At 46.9% G+C, this 15,942-nt stretch overlaps 1 protein-coding gene across 18 annotated transcripts in view; it reads left to right on the top strand.

Moving 5' to 3' along the window:
• nrxn1a (neurexin 1a) overlaps nucleotides 1-15,942 on the top strand; it is a 92,766-nt gene that overhangs the window by 72,931 nt on the left and 3,893 nt on the right. For all 18 annotated transcript variants that reach the window (XM_054767757.1, XM_054767771.1, XM_054767774.1 and 15 more), the window contains 2 exons: nucleotides 471-781; nucleotides 7,081-7,159. In XM_054767757.1, coding sequence (XP_054623732.1) covers nucleotides 471-781; nucleotides 7,081-7,159 — 390 coding nt within the window. The remainder of the gene's footprint in view (nucleotides 1-470; nucleotides 782-7,080; nucleotides 7,160-15,942) is intronic.

Here is a 15,942-nt window from a genome sequence, read left to right as displayed (position 1 = left end):
TACGACCTGTGCATGCTTCTCAGGGCTGTTAGCAGACTACTTCTCCACATCTCTGTCTGCCTGTCTGTCGCTCCTTCAGATTACTATGTTGTGCTGCACCGCCATCACCATAGCAACCATCTGTCAGCCCCGTCTACTCGGCGGCCCCTCTATGACTCCTTTCATCTGCTGCATCTTCCACCCCCTCAGTCTCTTCACCCACTTCCACACCTCTCCTCTTCTTCTCTGCTCCTCTTCCTCCTCATCACCCTCATTTCTCTGAGTCTTAGCCCTCTCCACGGTTCTCCACAGCTTCTATTTGCTCTGCCATAATCTATCCCATCCTCTCACAATGGCTTGGGGGTGCTGGATTGTGTAACACTCAAACACTCTTTTCTGTGTGTGACTGTGTTTGCGTGTGTGTCCACCTTCCTTCCTGGTATGTGTGTGTATGTGTGTTGGGTGTGTGTTTGGCGTACATGCCCGCGTAGGTCGCCAGCTGACCATATTCAACAGTCAGACCACAGTACGCGTAGGCGGGCGCGACCTGGGCGCCGCCATGTTCCAAGGCCAGCTCTCGGGCCTCTACTATAATGGCCTACGCATCCTCAACATGGCCGCCGAGGGCCACCCGCATATCAGGGTGCACGGCAGCGCTCGGCTGGTGGGCGACATGCCGTCCTCCTCCATCACGCCGCAGTCCAGCGCCGCTGCCGGGGGCAACCGCTCTGACTCCGCCCCCTCCATTAGCGACATCACAACCACCACAGCCACCAACAGGAAACAAGGTGCCACCCAGCAGGTCAGTTAGATTTATTTCTCCGTATTTATGCATACTCTCATAAAACCTGTGAGGTCCTAGAACATTTTTCACCAATTTTAAATCCGCACAGTGGTCCCGCAATAGTGTATTGGAGGTGTAGCCTTGATGCTGGAATTAAAATAGTTTAAAAGTACTTTTAGTAAGTCTGTAGCTTTAATGCTAATGAACTTTGTTTTTCCACACTTTTCTCCCTCAAGGCTATTGTACCCTTTGTTCACTTTTTATATATACAGACCCGACCACGATAAGTGAATTTAGGTGAAGTAGGATTCAATATTAATAAATAGAATATTGTTGTAGGTAGAGCATAGGAAACTTGTTTATGAATAAATACGTTTTTTAAGAGAGCTCTTATAATTAGAGCCCTGTAGACATGAAATAACACCCCTATAGCCCCCTTTATACTCCTATTATTCTCTGTTTATACCACATTGCGCAACTCTTATGTGGAAGATAAGGAATCACTGCAGGGACACAAGAGACGGCCACTGTTTTAAGCGTAGCATGCTACCGAGCTAAATAGTTAGCCTCCTTCTAAACTTAAGGCAATGCCAGTTTATTTATAGAGCCAACGGAAGCACATTGATGGACTCAGACTGCAAATCTCTTTGAACTTTGTCATGAAAGAATTTTGCAAACTCATTGCACTTAGGTGTAGAAATGAGTGGTATGGGCAGTGAAACTGGAGGGTTTGTTAATCTGTTGACTGTAGCAAACAATACACGAGAGTTGTTACTACAGTTGATGATTTCAGAAGAATAACTCTCCCTTGTTCTACGCAAGGTTCGGTTGAAAACACGTAGCTTTTCTTTTTCTAACCTTGATAGGAGCAATGGTATCCAAAACATTTACAACACTTTATGTATAAGAGCTCAACAAATCAACGTTAGAACAGGGGGTTTTGTCAAACCTAATCCTTGCCATAAACGGTGTCCCTTTGCTGTCATTAATGAGTTCCCTGAACTGTAGAACCAACTGCTGGTTTGGCTGTAACAGACAGGTCAAAGAAAACACAGAAGTGATCAGATAAAGCAACATCCACAACATTTACATTTGAAACACCCTTAGTAATGATCAAATCAAGCTTTCGCTATGTCATGTGATATGTATGCCAGACATGCCATGGCTGGCTCCATCCAGTGTAAGTTAAGGTCATATATTGTAAGGTAATGTCTCATCAGTGTCACATTACTGACACCTAGTGACATGAATGCAACATAAGACTTGTCTTTCGATATTTTGTAATAATACTGTTACGTGCAGTCAGGTGGAGATCCCAATATGCAGAGCCAGACACAATCCAGGTCAAAAAATAATTTCTTTAATTTAGTTGAGCAGGAACCAAGTCACAAAGGAAAAGTTCTGAGTCCAAACTGAGGTAGAACGGTGCAGCTAAGGTAGTAAAACAAAAAGGCACCGTGGAAAAAGGCAACAACTCACTGATGAGCAGATGGCGTCACAGGAGGCAAGGAGCACATGGAACAGACTTTGAAATAACACAGCAATCTTAACGCAAACAGCACAGGCGGCATGCAAACCAGTAGTACAATCCCACATCCTCCTCCTGCAGCCATGTGGCTTAAGAGCCCTTGATGACCAAGTGGCTACAGGTGTGCCTCGTGGCGCCGCCCACTCAGGGAGTGAAGGGATCTACAAAGAAGCACACAGGTCAAAAGGTGACAACACCAACATGAAACAGAAACCTAACAAATACAAAATAAAAAATGTAACTTTTCAATAACAATCGGCCATAGTCAACCATGAAACAGTGATCATTTATTAATTATTATTTATTTTTTGAAAAATTTTGATAGAGTGAGAGAGCAATGTTCAAATTGCAAAGTGGTGAGGGACACTGTAAATCTGCACTTATCCAATGCGAGAGGTGTCATATATCACATACAACAAGGTAGCATTAAGGACTGGGACAGGAGGACATAAACATTAGCAACACTACCATAGCTACTGGTGATCTACAGCGTTAACATTACACTCACATTTTAACAGCAACATCATGCTAGGTTAGCCTATTCACTGAGGAAAACCAAAATGATCAAACTTACTGCGACCCCAGCTTTATTTTAAAATGTGTAGCAAAGCCTGTACATTTGTAAAGTGTTGGGAGTACACGCGAGACAAGCTCATCTGGCTTGGGGCAGGGTCACAGGCGGTATCGTGTCCATGAGGACTGAGGTTTTTCCGTCATGACGTCATGAAAAGCCGCTACTTCAAAAGCGAGCGTTTGGTGCTCATAAAGAGGCTCTAGGGACATACATTACTGTATAAACATCATTCAAATGTTGCTCGCTAACCCAGTGGAAAGCTGCATGACAGTTGGGCTTAGTTGTACACTATTTAGCTCTGGGCTATTACGGTTATATATCATATTGCATAAAATAATAGTTTGCATCTTAAATACATGCATCTTTCTCCAGATCTGCATAATCAGCAGCTGCACAAACATGCTCTGTTGCCCGGCTGATGCTGTCAAGCTCTTTGAGTGTCAGTGTGGAGTGCAGCTCTGTGGAATAATGTGTTACTTGCTGCATTGAAAAATATGTATTTTCCCTCACTCGTGCAAGTTGCCATGGTGATAACGATCTCTGCTGCTGCTGCTGCTCGTCTCCCTCTCTCACTCAATGTCTACTCAATGTAGACTCCTGCTGGAGAATCTCTCCTCAGTGTACCAACCGCTAGCTTTTTCGGCTATAAATAATAGAGTACACAATGCTGTAAGCTTGGCCTCAGGCATTAATAATGGATAGCAGATCTGGATGGATGACAGCGCTGTCACCCATCTATCTCACCCCACCCACTCCACCTCTGCATCTGAGTTTTAAGCAAACTCTTCCTGTCACTGCGATTTGCTGACGTCAGCGCTAAATATGGGCTGCAAGTCGATATCGGTGCTTTTGAGAAGTAGGTCAGGCCTGCTACATTCTGTCTGCTGCAGTGCAGTGTGCATTGTATCAACTCCAAACTCTTGTGTTTGTCTAGTTTAGGATCAGAATACAGCTCCTCCATCCGAGGGCTGATGGTTGTTGCCTGGTAACCCACGCAGAACGCAAGCACACAGGTGGACTGAGAAGAGTGCAATTGCGGCACCCTTGCATCACAGGAGAGCTGTCTGGGTTGAAAGCGTTGACGCACAACCTTGTGAGAGTGTGTGCGTGTGTGTGTGTGTGTGTGTGTGCGTCTTGTGCTCCTGCAAGTATATGGCTAGCTACTTTTTTTTCTTATCTTTGCTTGATGAGAGGCAAAAAGAGGATTAATAATGCATGACAGCTGAGGAGAGAGAGGGCGCTTGTTTTAGTGTTGATGCTGGAGGCTGTAAGTCACACGCTTTGGTCCTGATGATGTCCGTTTGTCTCTCTCTATATATATGTGTGTGCATGTGTGTGTGCATGTGTGTGTGTGACTGACTGACAGAACAAAGCTCAGGCACACAATGGCATCTGATTGGCTGTTGGGAGTTAGCTGATCTCCATAAGTGCTCCTTTTCTGGAGATACTTTCTGCCTTGCTTACTTTTCACGTTTGCATGTTTTTTTGTTGGTTTTTTTACATCCATCACCCCCTCCTCTACCTCTTCCTCCTCCGCCCTAGCTCCCGCCTCCCCCTCCTTCTCCATGATAGGCTGTTAATGCAGGCGCCTGTATGATCTATCTCACCATCTGCAGTAGTAGAGCATCGCTTCTTTCCTCTCCATCTCGTGGCGTCACTTCGCTCCATCAACGCACGCTTCTCACGCCTGCTGTTCCCTGCTGGACCGATGGAGCCCGTTTGGCCGCTGTAGAACCGCTCGTGTGTTTTTGTGTGTTTGACTTCCACTGACGAGCGAGCTCCCGCGTAAGAGAAAGTGTGTGAGGACCATGTGTGAACTAGGCACTCAGGGCGGCTTGGATGGTCGTTGGCACTGTTCGGCGGCTCAGGTAGAGATCTTTTGGCATGCATCCTCTTCCTTTTTCTTTCCTCTTCCCTAACTTTGAGCATCAGGCAGCAAAAGAGAGGCGGAGCTTTGTTTACATCACCTCAGTAAATTATTGTTGTTGATGTGCTGTAGTAGTGCTTCACTCATTTTATTCAAACGGTGATCAATACAGCAGAACCCGTTTATGTCCATGCCCCTTTGGCTGACTGACATCAACATAAGCGGTCCAAGTCTTTGCTTACACATTTACGTGTAGAGACAGAGACAAAGGCAGCAATAAAAGATTTTCCTCAATTTCTGCATATTTTTTCATTATGATGTTTTATACTCTTATCTAACAGAGCTGCTGCAGTAATTTCGTTGTATGCCTTGCCTACAATGAAAACAACACTTTCGTACATTCGCAAATCTTCCTTCCAATGTAAAAAGCAAAAATGAAATGAGTGCACTTTGTTAGTAGCTGTAGTAGAAACCAGGTTAATACTGCCATGCTTTTATTTTGAAGCTTGCTTTGCACTGAAGAGGAAGTCACTGCATAGTATGGTATGGTTTATTTATTTCAGACATGCTTAACAAGTAACTTTAAGGAACATCACAGCATTGCAGTTTAAAACTGACACTATATAGCAGGGGTCACCAACGTGGTGCCCGCGGGCACCAGGTAGCCCCCCACGACCACATGAGGTGCCCGCAAGCCTGCTTTTCATTCAGGTTTTCAGTTAATAATGAAAGAACAGTAGAAAGAAATGCATTCTGAAATACAAAATGTGAGTTGTGAACACCAGCATTTTGTTCATGTTCTGGTAAAACAAGCATATTTGCTTTGTTTGGGTTTAAAATAAGCTCTGAAAATAAATGTTACAAAAATGAGTAGCTCTTGGCCATTTTCATTTTGTAAAAGTAGCTCTCACAAGGAAAAACATTGGTGACCCCTGTTATATAGTATGTGCAGTGTGAAGGAAAAGCAAGAAATAAAATGTTAAAAATAGGAATAAAAATAAGATTAAAATGTAATGAAAGAAATAAAATAGGAATAAATGAAAAAAATTCAAAATAAATAAGTTAGAATAAATGGGTACATAAAATAAAAGTTTCGACTGAATCGCACAATTTAAAAAACTGTCAGTGGACATACTGTAAACTGATCTATTTTTCATAGAAGTGCAGTCGACCATGTATTTTAGTAATGGTACTAAAGTAATTAGGAATTAGGAATGGTACTTGATGAGTTGGTCGTAACATAAGCAGGTTCCACGATAGCTGCAGCTGGCACCCTCCCAGTTCAGGTCACCTGACAGGGTGACATAACAAATCAGAGGGGGCCCATTTAGCTTGTGTGTGTGCATGTTTCCTTATTAAGCATAAATTGGCATTGATTCGCAACTGGCTCAGGTGCGTCCAAATCGATGGAAGCTGGCTGGCTCAGCTGGTTGTTGGATGCTTTTTGTAGGCAGCAGCGCTGTATCGACTGGGTTGGAATCCAGAGGCTAAAGTCCTCCACGTAGCATTTGTCAGCTCAACAGGCACTACTGATTGGGAACGAGTGGAGCGTCAAGAAGCTCATGCCTCACGTATTAAGGAGAAGACATGAATAAAGATGCCCCTTGTGTACACGCCACAAGACACGCCTTAACGCATCTGTCGTATGGAGTACGACCACTTCGGTGTTCGTGCAAAGAAGCTCTTCCGATGAACAGCCCTGCCTCTCTGCCTTATCCTGGCCAGCATCTACTGCAATGCATCACAATCCAATTTTAATTTAGGCACAGAGCGCCTGCTGTGTATACACACACACACACACACCACACACACATACACACATCTCTCACGCCAAAGCATTTAACAGTAGGTTATGAATATTCCCAGCATGTTTAGCGCTATAAAAATCCCCCCCCACCCCCCCACCCCGCCCATGAGAGAATTCCCTTTTTTTTTCCCCCTGTCATTTTCAGCAGCCTGGACTTAGCGTTACCATAGCAACAGGAGCAGGGATGCGCATGTGGAAAAAGCAGCACGTTTCCCACGCGGGGAGTGAGAGCGTTTGGAAACACGCTCGCCAGGTCAATGTAGGTTAGAGGTTGAGTGCTAAATGGGTTACGGGGCACGGTGCCCATGGGGTACTGTTAAAACGACCCAAACAAACAAGCAAGAGCCGCGTTGTGTAATGAACATTTGGAGGTGTTTTTGCTGGTGTCATGATCACTCGCCAGCATTAAATGGCGGGATGATGATGAGAGAAATGAGAAAGTAGGAGATAATAACCATCTTCCTCCCACCTGAAGGCTTTTAACCAGTGATTGTCTTGTCTTGCACATTCGCACTCCTAATTTTGTGTCCTCTCATTGCAGTCGGCCGACGACATCCTGGTGGCGTCGGCAGAGTGTCCGAGTGACGATGAAGACATCGACCCCTGCGACCCCAGCTCAGGTGAGCCCACCCTGTTTAAAATGTTCTCATGTGTCTGCAAGCTGTTTCACATGTGTCCTTCACTCTCGCTCCATTTATTTTTTATTTTTTGGCGCTTTTGTAACTCGCCATAATGAATCATTCATTGCCTACTTTTCTGCCTTCAGGCGTTACCTAACACCCCCACATCCACGCTCACGTCCCCTCATGTTTCCTCGTCGTTTATCCTTTTTTTCTTCACCTTCTTCTTCCTTCATTGACGCTCGGATTCAAATGCAATTCAAATGCAAATCCTGTCTTTGTGGAAATAGTCGCTTCAACAGTGCATCTCTGACAAATCTTTGAATCTCGAACAGACACAAAAAAACATTACCTTTACTGTGCTAGCACACGGTGGCATCTGGAAAGCTGCTTTAAAGAAAAAGTGCTGCTGTAGTGTCGTAAGGAACTGGACAGAAAGTGAGTCCTGTGTAGGTAGTATTAATATTATAAAGTAATAGTTCATACTTACATTTTTATTATTTTGGGCAAAATTATAGAAATGGTTAATATTAATGGAAACATACATTTGTTCAAACCAAGTCCAGAAAAACGAAAGAAGCCCTAACGATACATCATGTCCTAATAAAAAAATCTTACAATACATTGTGCCTTAAATATGTCACACTATGCATAATGTTAAAAAGTTATAATATACATCATGTTACCATATATTATTTCAGAAATAATGTTAGAGCTTTTAGGGCTGACAAAGTTAGTGTGTTAACAACGAGTTCATGGCAATTGCCTGTTATTTTTTTTAATGCGAGATTAACGTGCGTAGATCCAGTTTGACCCTCAGCCCACATCGTAGTTTGAGGAAACGCAGCGGTGTTGAGGTGGAGCCACAAGCGGGAAAAATATTGAGCGGAAATGGACAAAGAAAAGGGTATTTTGAATTGTTCGTAAATACACAGGACATGATGGAAACTGTCCTGCCAATAGATGGTAATCACATGAGCCGTGGGTGTTGAGAGTGGCGTGGGAACTTTATCTCAGCCATGGGAAGGGCGTACATTTTGGGCCACATCATCAGTAGTGTACCTTTGAATCAGTGGGTGTTTCGGCCTTTCAACACTAGACACCCTCAATCAAAGGCGGCCAACTACAGGGTGATCAAGCCTGAGCCTCTGTCCCATGCCCAATCATGAGTAGAGTAGTGCCTGGAAGGTGGGAGGAGAGGTGGGGGTTGGGGGCCATGAGCTAGGCAGTGAGATCCCGAGGCTCTCCAAAAATTATATAAAGCAAACATATTATGTAGTGTCATGTTGATAAGTGTATTAAAAACATATCCTTCAGCACCTTTCGAATCTGAGGTCCGACGAAGATGCCCTCCTTGAGCTTAGCAGAACTCGGAGCTGGGAACAAAATGCACAAGTGTTGGAAGGCAGCGCCATTTTTGTCCATGGCCTTCACGAAATTCTTCAATAAACCGAGCTTGATATGAAGAGGAGGAAGAAGCGCCTTGTTCATGTCTACCAGAGGATTTTCTTTGACAATGTGTTCATCAGCCACCAGCATTGCACATCAGGGTTGCCAGATGCTTTTACTAAAAATAGGACACGTAACATCTCTAAAAAGACCATAAGTCCTAAAATTTCTACTTAAAAAAAACACACAGTGTCTTATATGGGACACGTGGCAGCCATGAATGCATGTAGCTTACACATTCATGTACATGTATACAAAATTAGGCTATAACAACTATTTTTATGCGTGCCTCAATTTATCTGTAAACCAGTGTAATCCTCCTGATTAGAGCAGCCTTTTGAAAGGACGTGCAACTAGCAAGAATACACTAACAGAAGTTTTGTAGTGCACATATGTTAGGAATGTTACAAACATTTTGAAATATCTTTATCAACATCGCAGGGACAATTCTAGTGGTCCTCAATCAGCAGTACATCTACACCTTAAAGCAACCAATCACTCTTTTCAGGACAGCGAGGTAAAGATTTTGGCCAAGAAAACAGATGGTTTGAAAGAGGAGTAAAGGAAGCTATTTTTGTCAAACAACAGAACCCATCATTAAATCGGAATGGTGGTTTGAGGTTTAATTTGGACCCTGTGTTCAGCAGGTTACTGAGACCAAATCCCACAGCTCTTAGTCTTGCAAATGAGGTGAAGCCAGGGCCGAGCCAGAACAATAGATGCTAACGAGCCAGTATCAGAGTCGTTCATACCCAACGACAGGGAGCTAAACTTCCCTTTGATCACAGGTGCTAATGTAAGGAGAGGATTAGACCACAACTCCTCCCAGTCGTAGTGTAAGGAACCAATAGGAGGAGGGCGTTGGCACACCAATTCCGCCCACTCTAAGTGTATTTAAGGCCGAGGCTACCAGCACTTGTTAGTTCGCTGACGAAGCTCTTCGGATGAGGAGCGAAACGTCCGACACCTTCTTCACAGAAGTACAGATGACGTCTCAAGAAGCCTTTCCCTCGTTGGACAACTCCTCTACGACTGAGAGCCTACACAGACACATTTTGAAATATGTAAAATCCGGTCTGTGATTAATCCTGTCTTATAAAACGTGACTTGAACTTTAATTTGATACCTCTTCTCTACCCCAAGTAAAGAAGTTAAAACAAATTTCATCCTGGAAAATAGTGCCTTTGCTTCCCATTGCTTTAACATTGAGTCAAGACAAAAACTGTGATCGACCCACGGACCTTGGCAAGTACAACCGTACTACAAGATATATAATAACTTAGGCTGTGACATTTGTTTTAAAAGTCAACAGAGTAGCCATTTACATTTTTTTGATCATCAAAAAGTCAAAGGTGTGAGGATTGGCAAGTTACTTGTCTGGATCCTAAAAATGCAGAGGCGTACTCCAGTGGTGTGAGAGTACCAGTCTTTAATAGCTTTGGCACACAGCTCAGGAACAAAAAAACTACGATGCCCGGAAAACAAAAGGGCATCGCGGAAAACGGGTATCAAATAGAATAGAAACAAATACCAAGGCTGGTCAGGCGGAGCTACACAAGTCAGTGGAGAAAAATCAACCAGGCAGGACTGGATGGCTGACGGCTGCAGGAAACGACACGTGGCATGGAGGTTTCAACCAGAAGGAATCACCGAGTGCCATCCAGTCGCCACAGGTGAGCTAAAAAGGAGTGACACACAATGAGGCACAGCTGTGCCTGAGCTGTAGCTCCGCCCAACTAGAGATCCCTTGGGTCTGTGAGATAACACAAAGGCAGATAATAAACAAGGGAAAGGAAATATGACACAAATAGTAACCTGAACCCAAAATGTATAGCTGGTGTCAACGCCAGGCGTGACAGTATTCCCCCCCCTCATTCAATGGACGCCCCCTGGTGGACCACCTGGTTTGTCTGGGAACCTACAGTAGAAATCAGAAACAAGGTTATTGTCGAGAATAAGTGACCGGGATATCCAGGAATGGTCCTCGGGACCATAACCCTCCCAGTCCACCAGAAACTGCACACCCCTGCCTCGTTTCCTGACGTCCAGGATCTCCTTGATGGTGTAAGCGAGATGACCCTCCACAAGTCGGGGGGGGGTGGGGGGGTCGCCAAGGGGGGGCTCAGAGCACTGGAGACAACTGGCTTCAGACGGGAAACATGGTGGACAGGATAAATCTTAAAGGAAGGGGGAAGTTTTAGGCGAGCCTCTACCTCATAGGGACCAATTAATCTGGGCGTCAGCTTTTTAGTTTCTCCTGCCAGGGAAATGTCTCGAGATGACAGCCATACCTTCTGGCCTGGCTTGTAGACGGGGGCTGGCTTGCAGTGGCGGTTGGCGAGCCTCTGATTACACTTGGCCGTACGGGATAGAGCAGCCCTGGTAATGCGCCAGACGCGATGGGCACGGCAAAGGAAGGTGGCCAGCGAGGGTACAGTGCAACCCGCTTCTTGGGAGGGAAAAATGGGGGGGCTGAAAGCCGTGGACCACATGAAAGGGGGAAAGGCCTGTCGCAGAACAAACAAGGGTGTTGTGGGCGTACTCTACCCATGGGAGATAGGTGGACCACGAAGAAGGACGCTGCTGGCACACACACCTCAGTGCTGCCCCCAAGTCCTGGTTGGCGCGTTATGATTGTCTGTTTGATTGGGGATGGTAGCCAGATGATAAACTTGCAGATGCACCCAGGGACCTGCAGAAGGCTTTCCATGTGGCAGAGGAAAATTGAGGGCCTCTGTCCGACACCACGTCCTGAGGAATACCGTGAAGGCGAACCACATGCTGAATGAGCAACTTGGCCGTCTCTATAGAGGAGGGGAGCTTGCGGCGGGATATGAAGTGTGTGAACTTGGAAAATCTATCCACAATGGTGAGTATAACAGTGAATCCTCTTGAGGCGGGCAGGCAGGTGACAAAATCCAAAGAGATGTGAGACCAAGGGCGAGATGGAATAGGGAGGGGGTGAAGCAATCCAGCTGGCGCCTGATGGGACGACTTGCCTCGTGCACAGTTGTTGCAAGCCGCCACAAAGCTCTTGGTGTCTGCATGGAGGGTTGGCCACCAAAAACGTTGAGCAACAAGGAAGGCCGTACGTTGGGCCCCTGGGTGACAAGCGATCTTGGAGCAATGAGCCCAGACCAGGACCTCTGAGCGAAGGGATCTTGGGACAAAGAGGCGGCCAGGTGGACAACCACTTTGAGGAGGAGAATCCTTGGAGGCCTCCGCCACCCTCCTCTCGATCTCCCACCGCAGGGCCCCCAGAATCCGAGACTGGGGGATGATGGTCTCTGACATAGGCTCCTCCACTGCCGGGGAATATATCCTGGATAATGCATCTGGTTTTCCATTGAGGGAACCAGGGCGGAACGTGATGCAAAAATCAAACCTAGTGAGGAAGAGGGCCCACCGCGCTTGGCGAGGATTAAGGCGCTGGGCGGAACGGATGTAGGAGAGGTTACGATGGTCCGTGTAAATTACAAAGGGGTGTGCAGCCCCCTCCAGCCAATGTCTCCACTCTTGGAGGGCGAATATGACTGCCAGTAGTTCTCGGTTGCCAATGTCATAATTCCTCTGGGCTGGTGAAAGGCGACGAGAGAAAAAGGCGCAGGGGTGCAGTTTCTGATCCGCTGTGGACCGCTGGGAGAGCACAGCCCCGATTCCGGTGTCAGATGCGTCTACCTCAACAAAAAGGGAGAATAGTGTTAGGATGAACAAGCACCGGAGCGGAAGTAAAAAAAATGTTTAAGGCGCCGAAAGGCTCTGTCTGCCTCCGGAGACCAACAAAAGGGAACCTTAGATGATGTGAGCTTATTCAGAGGTTCCGCCACCTTGCTGAAATCCCGTATAAAACGCTGGTAAAAATTGGCGAAGCCAGGAACCTCTGCAACAGCTTCCTTGATGTAGGAATAGGCCAGTTGGCCACAGCCTGGATCTTGGCTGGGTCAGGTCTAAGTTGCCCTTTTTCCACAATAAAACCCAAAAACGACATGGAAGACATGTGGAAAGTACACTTCTGGGGTTTAACGTACAGCTTATTCTCTAACAGTCTTTGAAGGACTAGACTGACATGCTGCCTGTGTTGTTGCGTGGAACGGGAAAAAATAAGGATGTCGTCTAAATAAACAAACACGAACCGGCCGATCATATCACAAAGAATGTCATTTATAAGACACTGAAAAACCGCCGGCGCATTAGTGAGACCGAAGGGCATGACGCAATACTCAAAATGCCCTAACGGGGTGTTGAAGGCAGTCTTCCATTCATCCCCTCTCCGTACCCGCACCAGATGATAAGCGTTGCGTAGGTCGAGCTTAGAAAATATGATCGCGTCATGAAGCGGAGTAAAGGCGGAATCGATGAGGGGCAGAGGATATTTATTACTGACAGTAATTTTATTGAGAGCACGAAAGTCTATACACGGACATAGTGTACCGTCTTTCTTCTTAACAAAAAAGAACCCCGCAGCAAGAGGAGAGGAAGAAGGACGGATATGATCCGCAGCCAGGGAGGATGAGATATATTCCTCTAATGCATGTTGTTCAGGTTGCGAAATATTGTACAGCCGGGAGGAGGGGAGAGGAGATCCCGGCAGCAAATCAATGACGCAGTCGTATGGACGATGAGGGGGAAGAGACAATGCTTTGATTTTGCAAAAAACTTCACTAATGTGATGGTATTCCTTGGGTACAGACGACAGATCAGGAGGAGTGCAGGTGGGGGGTTTAACTGCACCAACCGGAGGAGAGGCGGCACGGAGACAATGACTATGACAAAAGGTGGACCAATTAGAAATTTTGAGAATAGACCAATCTATAGTAGGACTATGTCGCTGCAGCCAGGGCAGCCCAAGCACCACCGGGGCTGAACGAGACGGAATAACAAAAAACTTGATTACCTCGTGATGGTTGCCCGCAAGCTGCAATGAGACCGCGTGTGTCTGGTGAGAAATACGCGCAAGGTAGCGTCCATCCAGAGAGCGGACATTCTTAAACTCATCCATCTTTGAAACAGGAAATATTCATAGATTTAATTAATCCACAATAAATTTAATTTTCATCAGCCCCCGAGTCAATGAGTGCCCGTACAGGACACGTTCCCCCCGGCCAAGAAAGAGTACCCTCAATTTGGAGACGTCCCACCATGGATGATGACGCCGCGGCCTGAGTGAGAGGGAGGGGCCCTCCTCCCCGAGGCGTGTCCTCAGTGGACGATGAACGACGTCTTGTGGGACGAGCCGGGCAGGTCGCGATGTTATGGTCCGCCTCCCCGCAGTACAGGCACACGTGCAACCTTCGACGACGGCTCCTCTCCGCCGGCGACAGGCGGCTGCCTCCGAGTTGCATAGGCACCACCACCTCGGTGTCGACTGGTGGCGTTCCGACGCTGGAAGATGGGAGCAGCGGGTCCAAACGTAGACCAAGAGATGGAGCTGAATCTAGCCGGGGTGGTGGAAGAGGCTCCGCCTTTCGCTGTGCGCTGCGCTCCCGCAGGTGGTTGTCGAGGCGGATGGAGAGTGAGATGAGGTCCTCCAAGGAGCGGGTCTCATCCCGAGCAGCCAATTCGTCCTGCAAGCGAGCGTTGAGGCTTGCCAAGTAGACACATCGCAGCGCTTTCTCATTCCAACCGCTCTCTGCTGCCAAGATCCGGAAGGAGATCGAGTGGTCTGCCACAGACGAGGCGCCTTGGCGCATGGTGAGGAGGCGGCCGCCAGCCTCGCGTTCCCTTACAGGGTGATTGAACACGCTCCGGAACTCCGCCGTGAATAGCGACAAGCTGGAGCACAATTCGGGTTTGCTGTCGCACATCACCATTGCCCAACTGGCGGAGCGACCGGAGAGCAAGCCAGCATATATGCCACTTTAGAGGAGTCCGTGGCGTATGTATGGGGCTGCTGGGCGAAGATCAAGGAGCATTGATGTATGAAGAGCTGACAATGGCCAAAGTCGCCGCCATACCTTGCTGGGTGTGGAATGCTGGGCTCCCGGAAGGGGTAATTGGCGGGTATAGTGAGTGCCTTGCTTGCTGTTGTGGGCTGCGTGGGTTCAGCAGCCGCTGTCTGCGGGGGTCCAGTGATGCGCGCGTGCAGCTCGCGCACCAGCGTGGTCAAGTCACTCAATGTCTGCTCGTGGGCACTAATGCGCTGGCCATGAGCTCGAAGGGCCTGCTGAACCTGACTCTCCTATGCAGGATCCAAAATCACTGACTCGGTGATTCTGTGAGGATTGGCAAGTTACTTGTCTGGATCACAAAAATGCAGAGGCGTATTCCAGTGGTGTGAGAGTAACAGTCTTTAATAGCTTTGGCACACAGCTCAGGAACAAAAAACTACGATGCCCGGAAAACAAAAGGGCATCGCGGAAAACGAGTATCAAATAGAACAGAAACAAATACTAAGGCCGGTCAGGCGGAGCTACACAAGTCAGCGGAGAAAAATCAACCAGGCCGGACTGGATGGCTGACGGCTGCAGGAAACGACACGTGGCATGGAGGTTTCAACCAAAAGGAATCACAGAGTGCCATCCAGTCGCCACAGGTGAGCTAAAAAGGAGTGACCCACAATGAGGCACAGCTGTGCCTGATCTGTAGCTCCGCCCAACTAGAGATCCCCAGGGTCTGTGTGATAACACAAAGGCAGATAATAAACAAGGGAAAGGAAAGATGACACAAATAGTGACCTGAACCCAAAATGTATAACTGGTGTCAACGCCAGGCGTGACAAAAGGAAGTGTCATTTCATGTAGGCCTCACTACACACGCCACACTCCAAGTTGCATGTACACAGTAATCCATCCATCCATTTTTGATGCCCCTTCTCCGCTTTAGGGTGGCGGGGGTATGCCGGAGCCTATCCCAGCTGACAGACGGGGTACACCCTGGACTGGTGGCCAGCCAATGGCAGGGCACATATAGACAAACAAGCATTCACACTCACATTCATACCTATGGACAATTTAGAGTCTCCAATTAACCTAACATGCATGTTTTTGGAATGTGGGAGGAAACCGGAGTACCCGGAGAAAACCCACACACACACGGGGAGAACATGCAAACTCCACATAGAGATGCCCTAACCATTTCTTCCCATTCTCCTGACTGTGACTGTGTGGCCAACATGTTAACCACTAGACCACCGTGTACAGAGTAATTCGGGGGTAAAATTAACATATTTTGCACCATCAGATTTGAATGAAACTTCATCTGCAGATAGATATTAAAGTGGTATCCTACATACAGTATGTATATCCTACATGCTTTATCGTGTCCTGAAGCTCCGATCCATGAGCTTGAAAGGCTTTAATGTGGACTTAACTTTTCTGTATACGAATGAAAATACA

The sequence above is a fragment of the Dunckerocampus dactyliophorus genome, chromosome 2 (genome assembly GCF_027744805.1).
Source record: "Dunckerocampus dactyliophorus isolate RoL2022-P2 chromosome 2, RoL_Ddac_1.1, whole genome shotgun sequence".
NCBI classification, from domain to species: Eukaryota; Metazoa; Chordata; class Actinopteri; order Syngnathiformes; family Syngnathidae; genus Dunckerocampus; species Dunckerocampus dactyliophorus.
Note: the sequence above shows the minus strand (reverse complement) of the source record. Positions and strands in the feature narration are given on the sequence as shown.